The sequence below is a fragment of the Cololabis saira genome, chromosome 13 (assembly GCF_033807715.1).
Source record: "Cololabis saira isolate AMF1-May2022 chromosome 13, fColSai1.1, whole genome shotgun sequence".
Lineage (NCBI taxonomy): Eukaryota > Metazoa > Chordata > Actinopteri > Beloniformes > Belonidae > Cololabis > Cololabis saira.
The window spans coordinates 28,545,249-28,564,766 of NC_084599.1; the positions used below are offsets into that span (position 1 = coordinate 28,545,249).

The 19,518-nt window shown below is 40.5% G+C and overlaps 1 protein-coding gene across 1 annotated transcript in view; it reads right to left on the minus strand.

Moving 5' to 3' along the window:
• Positions 1 to 1,208: 1,208 nt before the first annotated feature.
• The window catches only part of LOC133458529 (low-density lipoprotein receptor-like), a 28,782-nt gene continuing 10,472 nt past the window's right edge, over positions 1,209 to 19,518 (minus strand). Inside the window, exons 4-13 of the mRNA XM_061738528.1 lie at positions 12,418 to 12,537; positions 12,035 to 12,160; positions 11,111 to 11,282; positions 8,456 to 8,671; positions 7,458 to 7,576; positions 7,087 to 7,226; positions 5,534 to 5,675; positions 5,225 to 5,422; positions 3,645 to 3,802; positions 1,209 to 2,183 (exon numbers count right to left, since the gene is read on the minus strand). Coding sequence (XP_061594512.1) covers positions 2,148 to 2,183; positions 3,645 to 3,802; positions 5,225 to 5,422; positions 5,534 to 5,675; positions 7,087 to 7,226; positions 7,458 to 7,576; positions 8,456 to 8,671; positions 11,111 to 11,282; positions 12,035 to 12,160; positions 12,418 to 12,537 — 1,427 coding nt within the window. The 3' untranslated portion in view covers positions 1,209 to 2,147. The remainder of the gene's footprint in view (positions 2,184 to 3,644; positions 3,803 to 5,224; positions 5,423 to 5,533; positions 5,676 to 7,086; positions 7,227 to 7,457; positions 7,577 to 8,455; positions 8,672 to 11,110; positions 11,283 to 12,034; positions 12,161 to 12,417; positions 12,538 to 19,518) is intronic.

Sequence of the window (19,518 nt, forward strand, 5' to 3'; positions counted from 1 at the left end):
GTTAGTATTTATCAATACATATAGCTGAGGCTGATATTAAATCAATCCAGCACAAAAGGTTTGTCCTACATCTCCCAAGCAAAGCTAACTAAACTTTACAGGAAGCCAATAGCTGTGGAGATATTCCACCCAAATAAACAACTGCAAGTGCTAAAGGAAAACTCAAAGTCTGGGACCTTTATCTTGAGGACAAATGTACCCAAGAAATGCAAGATTGTCCCAATTACGTCTCATCAATGAATAGAACCATAAATCCACCCATCAAGGTTACACACAAATATTCAATCACATCTACTTTGCTCTGAATGTCTTTGGAATGGGGAGATTTTAGATGTACTAAGAAAACCACTAAAAGGATCCAGCTGAGCAACAGATTCTAAAGCATTCACTTCTGGATCTGAGGAGACACAGTTAACCAGTGTCCTGTCCCCCGACGAGGACCAGAAATGCAGAAATTCAGTGGGTCACACTCCTTGGACAGTGGTAATCTTCTTATTATCTTTATCTTCTCCTTTGCTCAACAGGCCTTTCTGAGCCAAGCATATGGTTATATAGTTCTATAAACGACTACATTTTACAGAAAACCATAAACAGTAGCCAGTAAAACACACCACTAAAAGCTCCATGTATATTAGGTGTATTAAACATCATAAAACTTGGGTGCTACTCCGCCAGAAGTTTTAAAATTAAGACTAACAGCACTTCTGGGATGGAAACCAGGTGATCAAACCATATCACTACTGTACTTTAATGGCATACCGCTTTTTATACAGCGGTTAATCAACTACAGACCATAATACACCTAAGCTGCGACAGTAACTGAGTCAGACATAAGGTATGTACTGAAGATAAGAGACAGTATACAATACAAATCTGAAGTACTTTATTTGATTCGGTGACAGCATTCAAGGCTTTCTACATACAAATAAAACAGACGGAGTGTATTGCTAACCAAAATAAATACAAACCCTTCAAAAATAAATAACTCAGCAGTTCAGCAGACATTTTAATTCTCTCTATATTAGCGTCAATCTTGCCTAAAGATCGTACCTAAAGATTCAAAACAAGTAAGGCTTTCACACAAAGATAACAAAAAATCTTTAAAAAACAAAAAAACACCATTGTTCACCTCTAAATTTTAACATTCAGACTTAATGTACAAATCTGGATTTGAGTTTTTTTTTTTTTTCTTTGTTTGTGAAGCCAAAGAATCCTAGACATTGAAGACCAATTTGTCAACTCACTAGTTATTATCCAGTATAATCAATGTGCCATTAAACAATACAGCAGATGTAGATGATCAAGTGCAAAAAAGGTAACCAAGCTATCCTGCACCATGGCTTGGAAAAACCTTTCAGTCATAAGATTAAAGTTTGTCCTACTGAAAACATCAAAAGATTCAAGTTGTCTTCCCATGTAATGGGTTTTAAGTTTAATTCAAAATGAGTTTAGTTTTTTGCCACAATGCATACCCTAACATTGTTCCGACCTCAAGTATTCATTGTGCAAAAAGCAACATTATGTACATTCACATGAAAAATGTGAGACCAAGACCAAACCAGAGGAAGATTCCCGTGATCCAGAGAGAAACCCATCTACCCAATAATACTGTCAAAGTGCAGGGAAGTGCAGAATAGTAAAAGAAAATAAGGGCACGGAAGGGCCAGTAAGAAGACAAAAAATATTTTACAGGCCGAAAAACAGAAAAATGGTTTTCACTTTGTTAACCAGTTAAATGATGAACTGTTTTAACCAACTATAACAGATGACATTTCCACTTATCAAAAAGACCAACACAAAAACTTGACCAAATGAATCATTTGATAGCAAAAAACAGAAAAAAAAAAAAAAACAATAAGGCATTTATTGATTTGACTAATACTTCAAAGAAGCAGTTCATTGCATCCCACATCTTTCAGACTGAAGAAACTGCGTAGAGCTCAGTGGGAACATCGTACGTCAACAATGACAGCAGACCTCCTCCCCACCCAGAACGCCAGTATTTGTGTCTTCGCTTCAGTGATGTCAACATCCTGAGGGAGCGGGTCCTGGCCGTGTAATGAGTTGGGTGTGTTGGCTCTGAGGTCACTGCAGTGTTGCAACAGCGGCAGGAGAGACTTCGTCAGCCAACCATGAGTCTCACATCTTTATTCACTATCCAAGTCCACTTTGAGCAGGGCCTCCTGGCAGTGGAGGAAGCAAAGCTGAAGTCACACACACCACTCTTAAAAAAATATATACATTTAGTGGACAAACTGCATGCCACTGAGACCCCCCCCCCCCCAAACAAAAACCCCACCCATGTTGACATGACAATTTTCCTTAACAAATTTAACTTTTTTTAATTTCAGCTAATTGGTTTAAAGAGGAGATTATGTTTTGACATGTTTATTTATGTTTTGTCTTTAAAACCTTTAAGACCAGAAGTGGGGGAAAGGCAATTTCAATTAAATACACTCTTCACAATAAGTCTTTCAGCAGGAGGCGGTGGAGTCTCCGCGCCCGACAGTAATGACACTCACTGGTGGGGATTCTTGGTCTCCTCAGTTTGTGGAGGAAGTAGAGGGATGTTTGAGCTTCTTGGGCTTCTGGCGAGTACGAACAGTGATAGTTTTGCAGTGAGTGACAGTGTAACACCCTCAGCGTGTCTTCCTGCGTCTGCGTGGGTGCTGGGAAGGGCTTCTTGTTTGTAGTGTTAACAGTCCTTCAGCACATTAGTTCATTAAGCACCTCATTCCTATTGGTGGTTTTAGCAGTGGGAGGGATGTAAACAGCGGCCAGCAGAGTTGCTGTAAATTCCATCGGTACATAGTTTTCTATGCTGGCATTTCTAGGCTGGCATTTAATTACAAACAGCCACCACAAAGAGCCCTAGGGTTTCCTTTGTCTTTTTGAAGGTTTCCTGAACAGGAAACACCTGCTAATCCTGTCTGTTCAGGAAAGCTGTTTTTCCTGATTTAAACAAATGTCTTTCATAAAGAAAATGAAATGTCAGTGCAGCAATAATTCATTTCATAATCTAGCATTTCCATAAACCACAGAATACTTCCTGATTATGATTCACAACAGAGCATATACGCCCATCTTTCTCAAAGCTGTGTGAGCTTTGACTTGATTTGATTAAAAGTGAAAAAGTAATTAAAAATTTCAAATTATTTTGTGCACAACCTAGTTTATTGGGAAGCTACGTGTAACACTACATTTGGCTGCACGAAGACAAACCACGGACACTGTCCAATCACTTCATCAGGTACACCTGGAATACTTAAAGTGGTCAGTGTATTTATAAATGTAGATTAGTCAAAATTTAAATTGGATCAAATCATTTCAAAGCTGTCCTAAGACAAGAACGGATATTTTTCAAAATTCTCATACATCATAAGTGTTTTTGATCCATTTCAAATGTTGTCTACCGCTCTTGTCTGGAGGGAACTGGGTCGTGGTGGTTTGATGACTAATATTTAAAAGTACTATTTGTCATCGCACCCTCCTACCAACTTTATTGTGTATAGCAGGTAGACCCAATAAAGTGACCAGTGAGTGGATGTAAAACAAACAGTAGATGTGTATGATTTGTTTTTCTTGTCCCCAGCTACTGGCAGTTTAATTAAAAGCACTTGTGTTTGTGTATAAACTAGACTTACCTTGACAAATGTGTTTGAACCCATTGGTAGCTCCTGAGTGAGGAGTGGATCTTGGGACTCTTTAAGGCAGAAGCTCTGAGCAGTGAGAGACCTGGAAGGCCTGAACTCTCCTCTCCACCACCACAGAGCCATTCCCGCCAGTAACACACTGAGCAACACTGGAAAAATAACACATCCAAGACATGCATCACCTTCTGCAGTCCTGGCAGCGGTTTGCTCAGACATTGGTGTAAACCTCCTGCATGATGTCAGCCGCCTCCTCTGAGAGCACAAACTGGTAACTGGAACGAATGAGGTAAACTACAGCATTCATCTGGCAAAACTGACTGTGATTCACCCCGTACATTTGAGGAAAAAAAATCATCTTGAAAAGAAAAAAGGAGAAAAAAAAAAAAAAGGAGGGGTACTGTGGAATACGACTCTAGCAGCTAATTCACATCAAGAGTGGGCTTTACCAAGAAGATGCTCTGTTGTACTGACTTAAAACCTTCCGACAGATTATTTCAGTGTCCATGGATACCAGTTCCAATGTAAAGAAATCAGCGGGCCTCCTCTACACCGCGGAGCTGTGTGCTAAGAACAAGTGGAACAGCAACTCACTGATCCACATCACCAATTAGCTGAGCAGCAATACTGGAATTTTATTCAGACTAAATAAATGTGCTTGAATGGTATCAAGAGGGGCAAAATCATAATAACTAAAAGCAGATGTTCAAAACGGCTACAAATACTTTGGGATTCCACAAGCGAATGGCAGCTAAGAGGCTGCGAGGAAGTTGGCCGCAACCAAGTAGGAGAGTAAAGCAGTTCCTGAAGAGCCAGCTGAATGGAAAAACAAAGGCCAAGCCATCAACAGATGTAATCAGATACACTGCTGGTGTAAGAACACCTGGCCATAACACGTGAGAACTGTTATAAAAATAATGATATTGTCAAACTGAAAACGCATAAGAGTTGTGTGAAAATATATAAAAAAACAGGCCGACAGGGGCACGGTGGCGCAGCTGGTAGTGGAGCCGTATCACAGCAAGAAGGTCCTGGGTTCGATTCCCGTCGGGGACGCTTTGGGCGCTGAAGTGCGTGTTAGTTCCCCCATGACTTCAGCGCCCACACCCTGGGTGGGGTTGGTGAAAGGATCTTTCTGTGTGGAGTTTGCATGTTCTCCCCGTGTTCCCTTGGGTAGCTAATGTGAGCTACCCTCACAAAAACATGCACACAGTCCTGGGCTACACATGCCCCCTCTGGCCAACCGGGGCGCCAGATGGGGTGGGGAGGATCCGGCCGGAATAACGTGATCCTTCCACGCGCAACGTCCGGCCAGAGAAGCCCCACCCTGTCTGGTGAAAAAAAGTGGCCTGCTCACTCCTCAGGTTAAGGAGGAGACCTGAGCTCAGTGCAGGGTCCTCCCGGGGTTAGTAGGGGGGAGCAATGCCCAGGACTGCCACTTAGGTAGGAGTACTGGGTGATGAAAAATGGGGAAAAACTCATGGATAAAACTATTAAAAAAAAAAAAAAAAAAAGAAGAAGAAAAAAAAGGCAGAGATAATTAAGAGAATATTTAGAGAGATAAATGGTCTTACCGATCAGAGACAGGATTCCTGCAAACATTGGATCGGATAAAGTTGATTGAGGAACTGTGCGGGAGATGGCAGGTGTTGAAGATTTGTTGCTATCTCTCATTTCTGGAGAGAAACAGCTGAACTGCAGACTATGAGGCAGCAGCTGGACGACACACTCATGTTGGCACACGACGCCAGGACGTCCACATGCAGATGGCCCTTGGAGGCAGCAGGATGCAGAGTCAATTGAGGAGTTTGATTGTGATAGTAATCTGTTTATTTAAATGTGCCTCAGACAGCAGTTGTGACAACATTTGTGATTGGCAATACCTCTTGGTTGAAGTGCAGGCTGCATGATGGCCACACCTCCAGGCGAGTTGACGTGAGAGGCCAGTATCTCAAGGTTTATACCATTGTGCTTGCTCGCTCTGCAAATTGAGCGCGTTACTTCTTCTCCCCAATATAAAAATCCCTGAAGCACAGCGACCAAAGCAAAGAGTTAAAGACACACTGTGCACAGATTTTCGAGATGTCCGATTACACTCAATATGTCGCATGACTAGGGATGCGTATCGTTTGCATTTTCATCGAATCCGATTCCTATTTCGAATCCTCATTTCGATTCCGATTCTTTTCGAATACCGATTCCGATACCAGGGATTAAAGCAAAAAAAATATTTTTGACTGAAAATTTTTTTTCAGGCCAGTTCATATTCCCCCGTCATCTATGCACTGCACTTATTGTGAAAACCAGGTTTTTTCTTGCTTTAACATATATAGTGGTCTCCCCTCAGCCTGCCTGTGCTGATTACAAATAATACAATATATTACAAATAATAGCACTGACCAAAACACCTGCAGAAATACTGCAGGAATGACATAGCAGCAGTTAAATGCAGACTTCTGTAAGCTTTAAATATCCACTGGGCTTACATCAAATACATCAAAACACAACAATAAAAAACAGTTTTCTGAACTTATCAATATGACTCTGTCCTTCACAGGATAAGTAAAATGGATCACTGCAAAAACTCAAAATCTTAACAAGAATATTTGTCCTATTTCTAGTTAAAATGTCTCATTTTAGTAAAAAAAAAATCCCATTACACTTAAAACAAGACTCATCACTGGAAAAAACAACAATTTTCACCTGTTTCAAGTAGATTTTCACTTGAAATAAGATTTTCCTACTTTTTTCAAGTGAAAATTTACTTGAAACAATTGAAAATTGTCAAGTTATTTTTCTGTTGATGACTCTAAATGTTGAAATAGCAGTAAAACCACATTCATTGATGAAATTACTAATGGATGGAAGTTTTACAGGGGGGATGATTTGGACCGTTTTTATTTCAGGGGGGATGCCACCCCCCCTCATCCCCCCTCTACTCGAGTACTGCCTGTATCTATATTCTACATCTGGGCTGATGTGGACGTACAGATAGCAGCAGAGGATATTTCAGTTGACCCCCCCCCCCCCACCGGTCCGCCTTCCGCGCGGTGCCGGACACCGCCCCGCGAAAACCCCGCCCGACGACGCGGGGACGCCGCAGGACGAAGGCCCCGCCACAGCGCAGCCGCGGATGTGACGTAATACTCAGAGCGCGCGCGGGGGGCGGGGGGAGAGAGACAGAGAAAAAAAAAAAAAAAAACTCCCAGGATTCGAAATGCGCATTTTTAAACGAATATCGAATTTTTGGATTTCGGTTCCGGTTCCAAAATGGGAACCGGGTTTCGGTACCCATCCCTACGCATGACAAGGTGTCACTTTTTATTTTAAGTTTTAAAGTGAGTCATTATTTCACAAGTTCCGATAAATCAGTTGTGTTATGAAGTGTGATAGTCTGTCATTAGCTAATGTAGGCCTCTTCTAGTGACCATCGTACCTCAAACACAGCGAGTCCAAACAACCGGTCCAGAAAACCGTTGGACTCTACCACTGTTTTACGGTGCCGACCATCCAAATTTATTCTGGAGATGCTCCTTGTTCCTTGGTCAAACCAGTACAGCAGCTGGCGTGGCATATCTAGAGAAAGCAGAAACACGCGTCGGTCTTTGAGTAGGTGATGACCACAAAGTGCATATGTGTGTTTGTTAAGAGAGATTTTCATTTTTGTATTGTCATCACTCCAGAAACCTCTATAAAGACAATATGCACAGAGCAGACGATTACAAATTGAATAATTATAATATCTCACAAGTTTGTCTGCTGTTCTACATCGCAGGATCACGACGGTTGAATAATTTCTGAACATACCCAGAGACAGAGCGACAGGCTGGTTTATCGAGGACGTGACGAGAGCCACTCTTTGTTGGCCGTCTAAACTGGCCCTTTCGATGTTTGGGGAGCTGCCGCACTGAGCCCAGAAGATGAACCTGAGGGAGAGGAGGAAAAATATAACATAAAAGCATCCGAAGTTTTGATGCCCATAACATTCCAGTTTCATTTTGAATTGACCCGTCGCTGTACATTAGAAAACAATTTCACATTTTTATGAAGAAAAGTTACCACCATATTCTTTCAGTGGACGATGTTTCACCAGAAAGCATTTCATTTTATTACCAATCAAGTCAGACTTCCTTAGTGCCATTTTTCTACAGCAGCCTAGAAATCTAGACATCCCGCTAGAAGAATTTAAGTTTGCTTTGCAGGAATATCTGTCCTTTTAGAGATCGCCTGGGCGGTGTTAACACAATGACAGAACAGCATCACAACGTGGATGTTAACAGTGGAGATGGCTGCAGCCGTGATTTGGCTTTGGCAACGACAGTTTAAGATTCTGAAGATGCAGAAGATGGCAATCAGATCATTCAGGTAGATGCAATTGCCGTTTTGCTGACAGGCTACGCCAAAAGTTTATTTTACTCTTCTACACAACAAACTGTTCCCGTCACTCGTTTCCGTTGCTCTGAACACGTCATCTTGTTCGTTGCTCTGATTGGTCATAAGTTAACACTAACCAATTGTGCCCAAAGGAAGTTTGATAATCAACCGTTGGTTGGATGGGAAGGTCCTACGAGTTGTGTTCAGACCTTCGACTTTCTGACCCATCAGGCTAGTACTACAGCTCTTTAAGCCTCAGTAGAGGCTCTACATAGAGCTCTGTCAACATCAAAGTAAAGAAAGACAAAAAATAAAAAATCTGAAGTTTAAATTTCAATATCAAGCCAATGTTTTAGTTTAAACCCACAGGCAAGATTTAATAGTCTAGCAAACACGCTTTGTATTGGATGTAAATGTCTTGGTTGTCATACCCTAGGAGAGGATCCACCGCCACAGCAGAGGGTTTGTCGAGTCCTATGATGAGTTGATACTGAGACGAACCATCCAGCAGTGCCACGTTAACCGAGCCCCTCTCCACACTGGACCAGTACAAAAGTTGGTGGATCCAGTCCACGGCCAGGCTTGATACAGAACCGTGAGCATTCAATACCAGCACAGGTACCTGTGGCTTCTCATCGAGTGAGATCCTGAGGACAAAAAAGGAAAGTGAAAAACATACAAACATGTATAACAGGTGGCCAACCGTCATCATCCTGGTTCTGCTGAATTCATCCTTTTCCACTGTCACATCATGGATGATGAGGACAGGAAATTACACAGCAGTTAAGATTCAATGCAGTCTGTTGGGCCTTACCTAGTTTTTTTTTTTTTTTTTTATATAACTCAGTATTGCTGCATATATGCATTTTGGCTCAGTTAGATTGAACTGGATCATAAATGGACTACAAACAAAAATTGAGTATTTGACTATATTGAGCTTTTTTTCCACTTTTTGTACCTTTTGTTTTATTAATTGGTGCTACGCAGACACTTCAATCTGTGTTTTTAGCTTGTTCCAACATTTGAACAAATATTTTTAAGTGGATACCTCCTAAAAAAAGCAAAAAAAAAAAAAGTATGCATCATACACCTTCTGATTCGAAGAATGATAAATCTCCACATGTTGGCATGCCAAGTTAATTATTCCTTAAATTTTGTGGAAGAAAAAAAAACAAAAACCCACAGCAATATCTGTATTTCACAGAATAAAACATAACTGCCCTCTTTATCTGGACAGTAGCAGTTATGAAAACAGAGTGCTTCTGATATTGAAAAGCCTCTAAAAATATTAAAAATTAATAAATAAATAAATGAAAAAGGTTTGGGCTGTATTCCTCTGACAGCAGGGAAAGTGAAAGACAGCAAATGGGCAGTTTTGGGCTGCGCTGGTGACAGTTGTAAATATAAAACTTCCCTCTAAAATAACTTCCTTCCCTTGTTATTTCAGAAACAGACCTCATATATTGTCTACAAAACATGTCATGTGAGACTGCAGCTGCTGCCGCCATGTCAAGCTCAATACACAGCTCGTTATGAATATAGTGACATGGCTGCATTATTTTTGGTTTCCATCAGAGCTGAAATTGCGTATTTTAAAAAACAACAACAAAACACACCCAATAATACAATGTGAAGTAGGTGTAAATCTTTGATGGAATTTGTTAATTTGCAAAACCAAAAAAGGGGGAACCAGATTTGTGCCTGAGTGTTTAACAACTTAAAACAATGATGCCAAGCTTCAAAGAAATGTAACCGAACTACTATGATGAAACCTGCAAGTATACAGTACTTGGACGTTTTTAGCACCCTTCATGTTTGCTGTTATCGTTAAAGAAACATTGTTTGACAATAAGTGACACCTGAGGTTGAGATGGAGAAACTCGGATACTGTTCACCCACTGCCCAAAATAACCTGAAACTTCTGTGGAGAAGAAAACATGTAACTCGAGTGTCACTGCAAATACCTGCGTTCTCCAAGTTCAGAAGGTATTATTTTATTTCCTCCTTCACCTGTCCCAGCCTGCTTTACTTCATGTTGCTTTGACCACAGGTATCACCTTACATTCACCTAACGTTTACCCTCAAACCCTCTGAACTCTTCCTACTTTTTATGGTGACGGGCATCCCAGACAGTGCAAACAGAGCTGTAAATGTTGGAAAACACTGCACAAGCAGGAAGGAGCTGATTCTGACGTTATAAACTTGTTTGAACAAAGTGATATTAGGAAAATAATTAATAGAAACAGTCTGTTGTAAAGAAAAAATATAAGTCAACTAAAGACTGGTACCATACACCAAACAAGCACCGGGAACACACATATTTACATATTCAAGTGACAACTTCATCACAGATGTGTCAAAACTCTTCCAAGCAGCATGTTTGCAAGGTGATACGGTTTGACAAGTTTACTCGGCTCACAGACGGCTGCTTTTACGGCCAAGCCAATGTTAGTGTGTGCATTCATCCGTAAGGAGTATCAAGTTATTGTGAAAATATTGTTTACAGCATAACTATTAATTTAGAGCTATGTAACATTGTGGTTCATCAACTACGACGTGTCAACATGAGGATGATTTTCACTTTTGATTGCAACCATTCCTGTCCTAGCAATGTGGACAAACAACACTATGCCAGTTGACGCTGAGCGAGAGCTGAGATACATCCTGAACAGGCTGCCAGTTTATCACAAGGTCAAACAGGTTAACAAGCCTGCACAGTCACTCCTACAGTTTCAAACTCAACAACATGCTCGTTTTTTAATTGAGGGAGGAGGCTGGAACACCCAGAAAGAAAAAAAAATAAAATAAAAATAAAAGAATGTGCAAACTCTGCAGAGAGAAGAGCTGTGCAGGATTTAGACCTCTGTTTAAAAAGGTCAACACAGGAGCTCCATGTGAAGCTGTGAGACAGCAGTGCTAACCAGTGCAGGCACTGAACACAGAAAAGGGCCTCTGGGTTGTTTCCCTACTCCTGCCAAAAAACTGATGACACAGATAAGTGGGGAATAGTGGCCACTCTGCTCTTAGATCGGCCCATTTCAGACACGTAAACATGGTATGCAGCAGAGGAGGGGTGACAGTCTCACCTGTATATGGAGCCTCGTCCTTGATGAGCCCAGTAGAGAGTACGGTTGGAGACCAAGACGGCCACGGGACCAAGCCCTGGTAAATTTGGAGCCAGGGTCTTATGTTCACTGCTTGTCAAGCTCTTCAAATACACTCCTCTAGACGTACTGAAAACCAACTGAGCGTCATCACCTGCAGAGACACAAACCCCCAAATAAATATTCATCATAGAGATTTCCATTAAGTGCAACATTTCAGGTAATGGCATCTATACAATACAGTGGCTGTGACATGCCAAGGTAACTGGGGATGGATCGGGGAGCGATGACATTGAGAAACAGGATCAAGCTAAAGTACAAACATAAAACTGTTGTTTCATGTCTTTGTGGTTGCATTTTCAAGCTGTTTAATAAGGTTTATACAGCACAATCAGGGCACTGGCACGCTTCAGACATCAAATATGAAGACACCTGCCAAATGCCACTGACATCACGCCACTTTTATGAAGGTGCTTCCAATTATAAATATCTGTTTATTGAAACAGTGCAGTTTATTCAGATGATACAGTACATTTGACTAGAACCGCTGGTATAAGCCAAACTCACTTCTGCTGTAAATTAATTATGATTTATTTTTAAGTGGAAAGGTTTTGAACTTGACTAAAATAAACTTTATAATAAGAGAGATTTGTTTACCAATCAAAACGAAACCAAATATGAGCATTCATAAAATAGTTGAAGAGTTTGTTCATAAACCTGACCACGGTGATAAGTTGTTAATCTGTAGTCAGTTTCCTGAGACAACCCTCACCTGCTTAGTTTGGCATTTGGGTAAAACTTGAGATAAGAATGAAAATGTTAATGAATTTGTTGTCTCTTCTTTATTGCACTTCTGTTGAAACATATGTTGTTAGTGGCTGATGACTCAGGAAATTTGTCGTTTACCTTTGGCCTTGCACTGCCCAGTAGTTAGATTCATCTGGTATTCCTCGTAGCAGTCACAGCCGAGGCTCCCATTTATGTGAACACACAGTTGATCACATATGTCGCTCTCCAAACACACGTCCACCTCTGCATAAACAAGCAAATTGGGTTCAAAGTCCATGTTGCACATGCACAGAAGGTTCAACACTTCATGAAGATCATGGATTAACAGGTCATTAACAGTCAGCAAATACATCCTGTTTGAACACAGAACGTCCCGTCATTTCTCTTCTATATTTTTTACATAAAAAGATAAGATGCTCTAAAAGCAACAGAGAAGTGCTGTATAACTGGGAGAGTGATGCAAAACTGGTGAAAGAAAAGTAAATCAGGGAGCCACTCACCCTCACACTGACTGTCCCCCACCAGCTTCATGTTGTCGGGGCAATGGCAGAAAAAACCCATCGGCAGGTCCACACAATTATGGGAACAGCCACCATTATTGATCTGGCATTCATTCTGATCTGCAAGATCAAACACTGCATCAGCAGAAGTTACACAAAATCCAGATGTTCACATCGTCTTCTTTGAGCTCTTCTCTTCACGGGTCGCCACCACGTATCCCAGTATCCATCTTACATCTTCCCAACACACTGATCTGCACAATATCTGAGCTACTTAAGTGTTTTTTTTTTTTCCCTTATGATCTTATGGGTAAGAAAAGACTCTCCAAATTTTAAATACAGTGACTGAAGTATGTTAAAGTTAGGTTCAGCAGGTATAGCACTTATAATGTTCACTTTGGCACCAGAGACTGGTGGGACGTTAATTGGCTTTGCACATGTCCTAAACCAAAATCGAGGGATGTTTCTTACCTCACTGGAAAAGTCATAAGTTTACCTGAATAAATCGACTCACCTACAGGGAAGTGGGAATAAAGTGTTGACACTTTATTCACACAAAAATTGGATCTGGTTGATGTTTAAATTGGACAAAAGATCGAGGTTTAAATAAAAACAAAGCCAAAATCAAAAACCACTACAAAACTGTTGTGGAAAAACCTATTAAATGATCTTTAATGTATCCTTTCCCACTAAGTGAATATCTAGACTGAAACTGAGTGCATCCAAGTTACCAGGAATAAAACTTGATGAGCCAAATTTCAGTAGATTAAATCATTGTATGCAATAGGGTCACAAACATACATCAGATGCCTCGATGCAGAATGACAACAAAAAGCAATGATTTTACGGCATAAATGATGATTCATCCTCACAATTCTGGTTGACAAATCACTTCAGAACTAATCTTTTAGGTACAAAGTATCAGTCTGCACACTCTGTACAAGGCTAAATTTGCTCCTCACAGCAGTTTTGATTTAATCCAAGTGGCCATGGCTAAATTTTCCACCACAAAAACCACCACATATCTGAGCATCACACCGGGAGGAGTTCCTTCATATCACATGGTCTACAGCAACAGATGAATATGATATTTTTCAAATGCGACTGAGCAAAAATTATACCATTTCATAAATATTCAGTAAAAATGTTGCTGAAAAAAATAAGATGATGCACAGCCTTTTGTCAACATTGACAGCTTGACATCAGGAAGTAGGTGGGTCTAATCAACTACAGGTAGGTGACCTTTGACTTGTGTGGTAGCAATTTCTGTTAAAGGGGTGTAAGGTGTCGATTAGAATGATGGATGAGTAAAAGATGTTGAGGTTAAGTAAATTATTCTTTCCTGTATGACCCATTTAATGAGTTCCTATGTGTTTTTTTTTTGTTTTTTTTTTTAAAAGCAGAGTAACAGGTGTTGGGTTTATTTTTCTTTAATTACCCTGTACGGGGAGGGAGGTGTGTGATGTGTTGAAAGTGCTTGCGTTCCATGGGGAAGCCCGCCCTCATTCTCAGATTAGTTTACCTCCTCCTGCTCAAAATCCCTCCCCCATGTACTACAGGCACTTTCAACACGTCACTCCACTTTTAAAAACGCCCCCTTGTCATTGGATGGATCATACGTCAAAGAAGCAATCGTTAATAAAAAAGGTCAACATCTGTTCATCATCCATCATCCTAATTGACACCCTACACCTCATTACTAGAAATCGATACCACATAGGTCAAAAGTCACCTCACTGCGGTAGGTTAGAACCGCCCACTTCCCAAGGTCAAAGGTCACCCATCATTAAGGTTGTAAATTACCTTTTTTGCTGTGACACCTGAAGTAGTGTTACCGTGTCGTGGTTACCACCTGGTGGTAAGTTTTGGGGAATGACAGGGATGCCTGACCAGTTTGGTGCAGCCAAGCTGCTGGTAAAGATGTGATGGGAAAGATCAGCAGAGGCCGCAGCCCAGGAGATTTTTAAATTCCTGTCCTCAGCAGAGCTTCTCAAGATCTTGTAAGAGTAATCTGTAACTTCACATTACATAACTAACATTTTTGAAAATTTACTTGGAATAAATGATTTACCAGCCAGGCAATAGGTGACATGGTGAAATTGTGACATGCTGGATACTTTGTGACAACGTTTAAAAAACAAACAAACTGAGAACTTGTGTTTAAACAAAAGAAAAGAATCTTGTCTACTCGTCACTCAAAACGGCACAGAGTCCTGACTTACTGACTACTGGGGTCACTGCTCATCTTCCGCAACCAGCTATCCATTGTTAGGATTTAATGAAATTATTGAAGCTCAAAACTGTCTAAACTCTCTCTTCAAAGTAATCTCATTCTGATTAAGAGCAAAAGGTTTAAATTAGATTAGAAGTGAAATACAATACACATATTGTTGGAGAGGAAACGGGGGAAAAAGGCGACACCTTAAGGTGACTTTCCTTGAAGCTGGCTCTCCCAATTAAATTAATTAGCAATACAATTTGTTGAGAGAAGACAATGGGCAGACACAGATGTTTAGCATCGGGGGGTCTGATCTGCGGTCTGGTTTGACACCTCAGATGGGAGACAGACAGTAAAGGAAATGTAGAGCTGGAAGTGACAAAGTTCGGGGGTCTTTTCCCGTTCCCTCAACCAATGAAAATCATTTGCAAAGAACATCCTCCTTTTAGAGTATAAAGTCAACTGGACTCATGAATACGTTGTGCATTTCTCTCCGTACCCACGCGGTCTGAGAAGAAGTGTACCCCGGCCGGAGACAACTGTATCTCCGACCGGTAAAAACCTTGTGCTTGACATGATTAAAAGTTGTATTAACCTGTATTCTTTCCACTAGTCTTTCTTGATTCACCAGACAAAAGAACACGAAATCTTTCAATGGTGACCCTGAGACGTGATCTGGTTGTTTCCTGACTGTGGAATTGTGGAGAGGAGCCCTGGAGAAGTTTTCATGCAGACAACCAAAACAGACTAGTCTAAATACAGGTAAGCAGAAACCGCTGATGAGTAGGAATTCTGCACATTGGATTTATCAAATTAATATTGGTTGTCTGATTGAATTCTTCCCAAGCTCATAAAGATTAAAAATAGGTTTTGTCTTTTGATGTGTCATGCACAACGTTAATTTAGTTTAGTTAAAGTTGTGGGTTGGAGTCCATCAGGTCAAGAGTCCTGTAAAGTTGTTGGTTGGAGTCCATCAGGTCAAGAGTCCTGTAAATGCTGTATTTTTCTGTTTAATTAGTTAAGTTGTTGGTTGGAGTCCATCAGGTCAAGAGTCCTGTAAATGCTGTATTTTTCTGTTTAATTAGTTAAGTTGTTGGTTGGAGTCCATCAGGTCAAGAGTCCTGTAAATGCTGTATTTTTCTGTTTAATTAGTTAAGTTGTTGGTTGGAGTCCATCAGGTCAAGAGTCCTGTAAATGCTGTATTTTTCTGTTTAATTAGTTAAGTTGTTGGTTGGAGTCCATCAGGTCAAGAGTCCTGTAAATGCTGTATTTTTCTGTTTAATTAGTTCTGTATTAACGTGGTGTGAGACGCTCGCTGTATTATCACTGCTGGCGCGCCTGCGTTTGTATGTGTGTAAATCCTTCTGTTTAAATTTGGGGAAGTCAGAGAAGCACTTAAAAATCCGGGTTTAATTCGGTCAGCTGTTAGTAGTTAGTAAGATAAATAAATAATTGTTTGTTTTTGTGGGTGGTTGTTTATCCGATTTGATTTGATGGTTCAGTGTATGAACTCATTTTATATGAGAACAGAATTCCTGCTCCTGAACAGATCGGATACACTGTCAGGGATTTATTTTTTTTTTGGGATTGGTGTAGTTAACAAAGGGTATGTTACTAGGGTGATGTATCCAGCTGTTAAATAAAGCTGGTGGAGAGTCGGGTTACCCTCAATGATCAAGCACACGGAGTGACTTCGTGTTGAAACTTCTTATCAGACGGCTCCATTCAGGGAAATTAATCCATTTGCAGCTGGACATACCTAGTGTATGATTTTGCGTGTACGAATGTTGTCTACTAAAATGATCGATGTGTGGTCGAAGTGTGAATCTGGCTCTTTTGAATCGATTCTGTATTCGACTCTGACCAGGTGGTTAGAAAAGGTTCCCAAATCTGATCGTAACAATGCGCGACGCAGATTTGTATTATGGGTTGAGGAAATGCAGAAGCGTGGCCTGTTCCCCGACACAGAAGGAGGGCCTGTTGAGGTAGACACATTTACATCAATTATTCGACAAGCTGCAGAAAGCCTAAAGGCAGCTTATTCAGAACAAGACAAAGCCGGCTTTTTACAGAAAAGGCGGGCCGTCAAGGCTGTAAATAAGGCAGATAAATTTTATTCAGATTGTCAATGTTTCTTAAGCGAGTTAAAGTTCACGATTTCACAAGAGGAGAGGGACACAGCTTATCTCCTGAGAGTACGGGAGTTATGGCTTGATGTATTGGTGAAAAGTCAACTGGGGGAATCTAGGGATGAGATCAATGATGAAAGATCTGAGAAGCGGATGTTACAAACTAGAGACCCCCACCCTGGCCCTCCCTCCTCCTTTCTCCCGACATCTCAAGCCCCCCCCCACTATGACCCTTTGTTTTCTCCTCAACAGTCAGAATTCTATACACACCCCCACCACTCTGGGGTGAGACCACATTCGTTTATGCGTGGTGTACCTTTCCGGGGACGGGGAAGACAGACAAACAATACACGATCTGGTCAGAACTTGTGTTTCCGTTGTAGACAGCCGGGGCACTGGCAGAGACAATGTGGAGCTCGCTTTGCTGGTCTGTCTAATGGGAGTAGGGTTCGACTATAGGTTTCTTAGTAGAAGTAGACTATAGTGGAATCAGAATATAAATACACATGTGTGTACACGTGATACCATAGGGAATAATAATATTAATGTCTTAACGTATTGATGAATATAGTGTGTCAAGTCCGTGCACGGCTGGGTAACTTTGTTTATGATTCTGAAGTTCAGATAATTTTGGGACCTCATCTGGAATGACGTTTGCAGTGGTTAACCACACCGATGAGCAGACAGGAGGTTTTGTTTCTGGAAGTCTAAGCAATCCTGGGCCCATATACAGAGATTAGCAGTTTTCTGCCTTAGTTATTGGATTGCTTTAACTACCCGTAACAAGCGACTCTCATGTCTTAAAACATTCTACTTGTGTTAAAAGTATTTAAAGTAGTCAGAGATTTGAATACTTCAGATCATAAGTAAAGTTTGATATAAGGACACACTTAAATGAAAAGAAATGACAAATAACAGAATTTTGTTGTCTATTATTGTTTTGCTTGTCATGTATAATGTATGTCTGTTATGTAGTATTAATTTGTGCCCTCTCCCCCTGCGAGCCCCCCCCCCCGCCCCCCCTTTTTTTCCTCCAGGACTGACAATCAGTCCTCTTTTGTTTTGTTTTGGGAAACGTCACAGTGGGTGGGAAGCGCCCCCACCAACATTTAGAAAGCCAGAGAGGTGACTAACAATGACCCCCCAGCCCCCCCCCCCTAATTTAATTTTCTTGGAGATTTGTTCTCTTAATGTTTTGGTAAATGGAAAGGTTTGGTGGTATCAATTTGTATTGTAATGGCTGTGGTTGTTCTTATTTTATGCAGATGTTATATGTTTTGTTTTTGTTTTTATCTTAGTAGAAAAAAAAAAAAAAAAAAAAAAAAAAAAAAAAGAGGGTGGAGGATTGATGACCCAGAGAAATGTGGTGTGTGCAGTGTGCTAAGTAGAGCTGCACTGGTTTCTGTGGGGCCTTGACTGGAAAGTTACCCCTGGTACAGAACCGCAGAAATCAACGTCGGATCCATCTCCTACGCTGCAAAGCTGTGTATGAACTTCATCTGAATACGAGGTGGGCTTTCGCACAAGACTCTGACAAAGAAAAGACTGATGGATAACGACAGGATCTTCAAAATATGCAACTGCATCTGTCGAAACTATGCTTGGACACTGGCAAAAGGACCATCTGCTTACGGCTCTGGTGATGTCTGAGGGAACGGCCGGGGGTGCTGAAAGGCTGAGGTTTTCTGCGGATGCCTGGTGTTCTCACGAGGGCGATTGTTGGTATACTGCACACACTCATTTCCTACTGTTTTGTTCCAATGGGTCATCGGTTTTACATACTTTTTCATAGAGCTGGTTGAATATTATTTTACGATTTTTTATTTTATTTTATGTTTGGGGGGGATTAGTTTGAAAAGATGATTATCTGTCCAAAGTGTGCCCCATGCCTGTTGAAAGGGTTGAAAGAATAAAAAAAAAAAAAAAAAAAAAAAAATGGGGGGATAGTAGACAATGATAGTAGACAATGTTAATACGTCAGAGGAATACAAACTACTTGCATGCCATTTTTCTAATAACTAACATCTGTTGTTTAAAGTTGTTACAAAGGGGCAAGGCTCAACTAAGATTATAGACAGATATTACTGTACAACCTGTCCGTTCTGTTTTCTGAGACATACAGGGATCATGAAGTGGGTGTGTTTTCGTCTCCAGAAGAACAATGGATTTTTTTTTTTTGTTGTCGTAAACCTGGACACCTGGATTTCCCCATTTTTGACTGGGATGTATAACGGACTTTACACATGGTTATACTGATTTATTTGGTTTATTTGTGAAATGCTCATCCATTATGAGATGTACAATTGTTTACAACATGAATATTCAGACTTCCACAGCTTTAAATTTATGATTGTTGTTGAATGTATTTGTATATTAATCTGTATGTATGGTTCTTTATATTTGTGGGTTTTCTCTTCTGTTGCTCTACTTGTATCTTCACATCTGGTGGTCATGTTTAATATTGCAGGATTGGGACTCTGTTTTGTCTATACAGCTAAGCAGGGTGTTCTATTTTATAAGAAAGGGGGTACAAAAACAACACATATATTTTTATATCCCAGTGGACATTTTTACATGGTTGATTTGAAAAACATGAATTAATCATGTTTTGAGTGGAAGTTGTTAGGATTTAATGAAATTATTGAAGCTCAAAACTGTCTAAACTCTCTCTTCAAAGTAATCTCATTCTGATTAAGAGCAAAAGGTTTAAATTAGATTAGAAGTGAAATACAATACACATATTGTTGGAGAGGA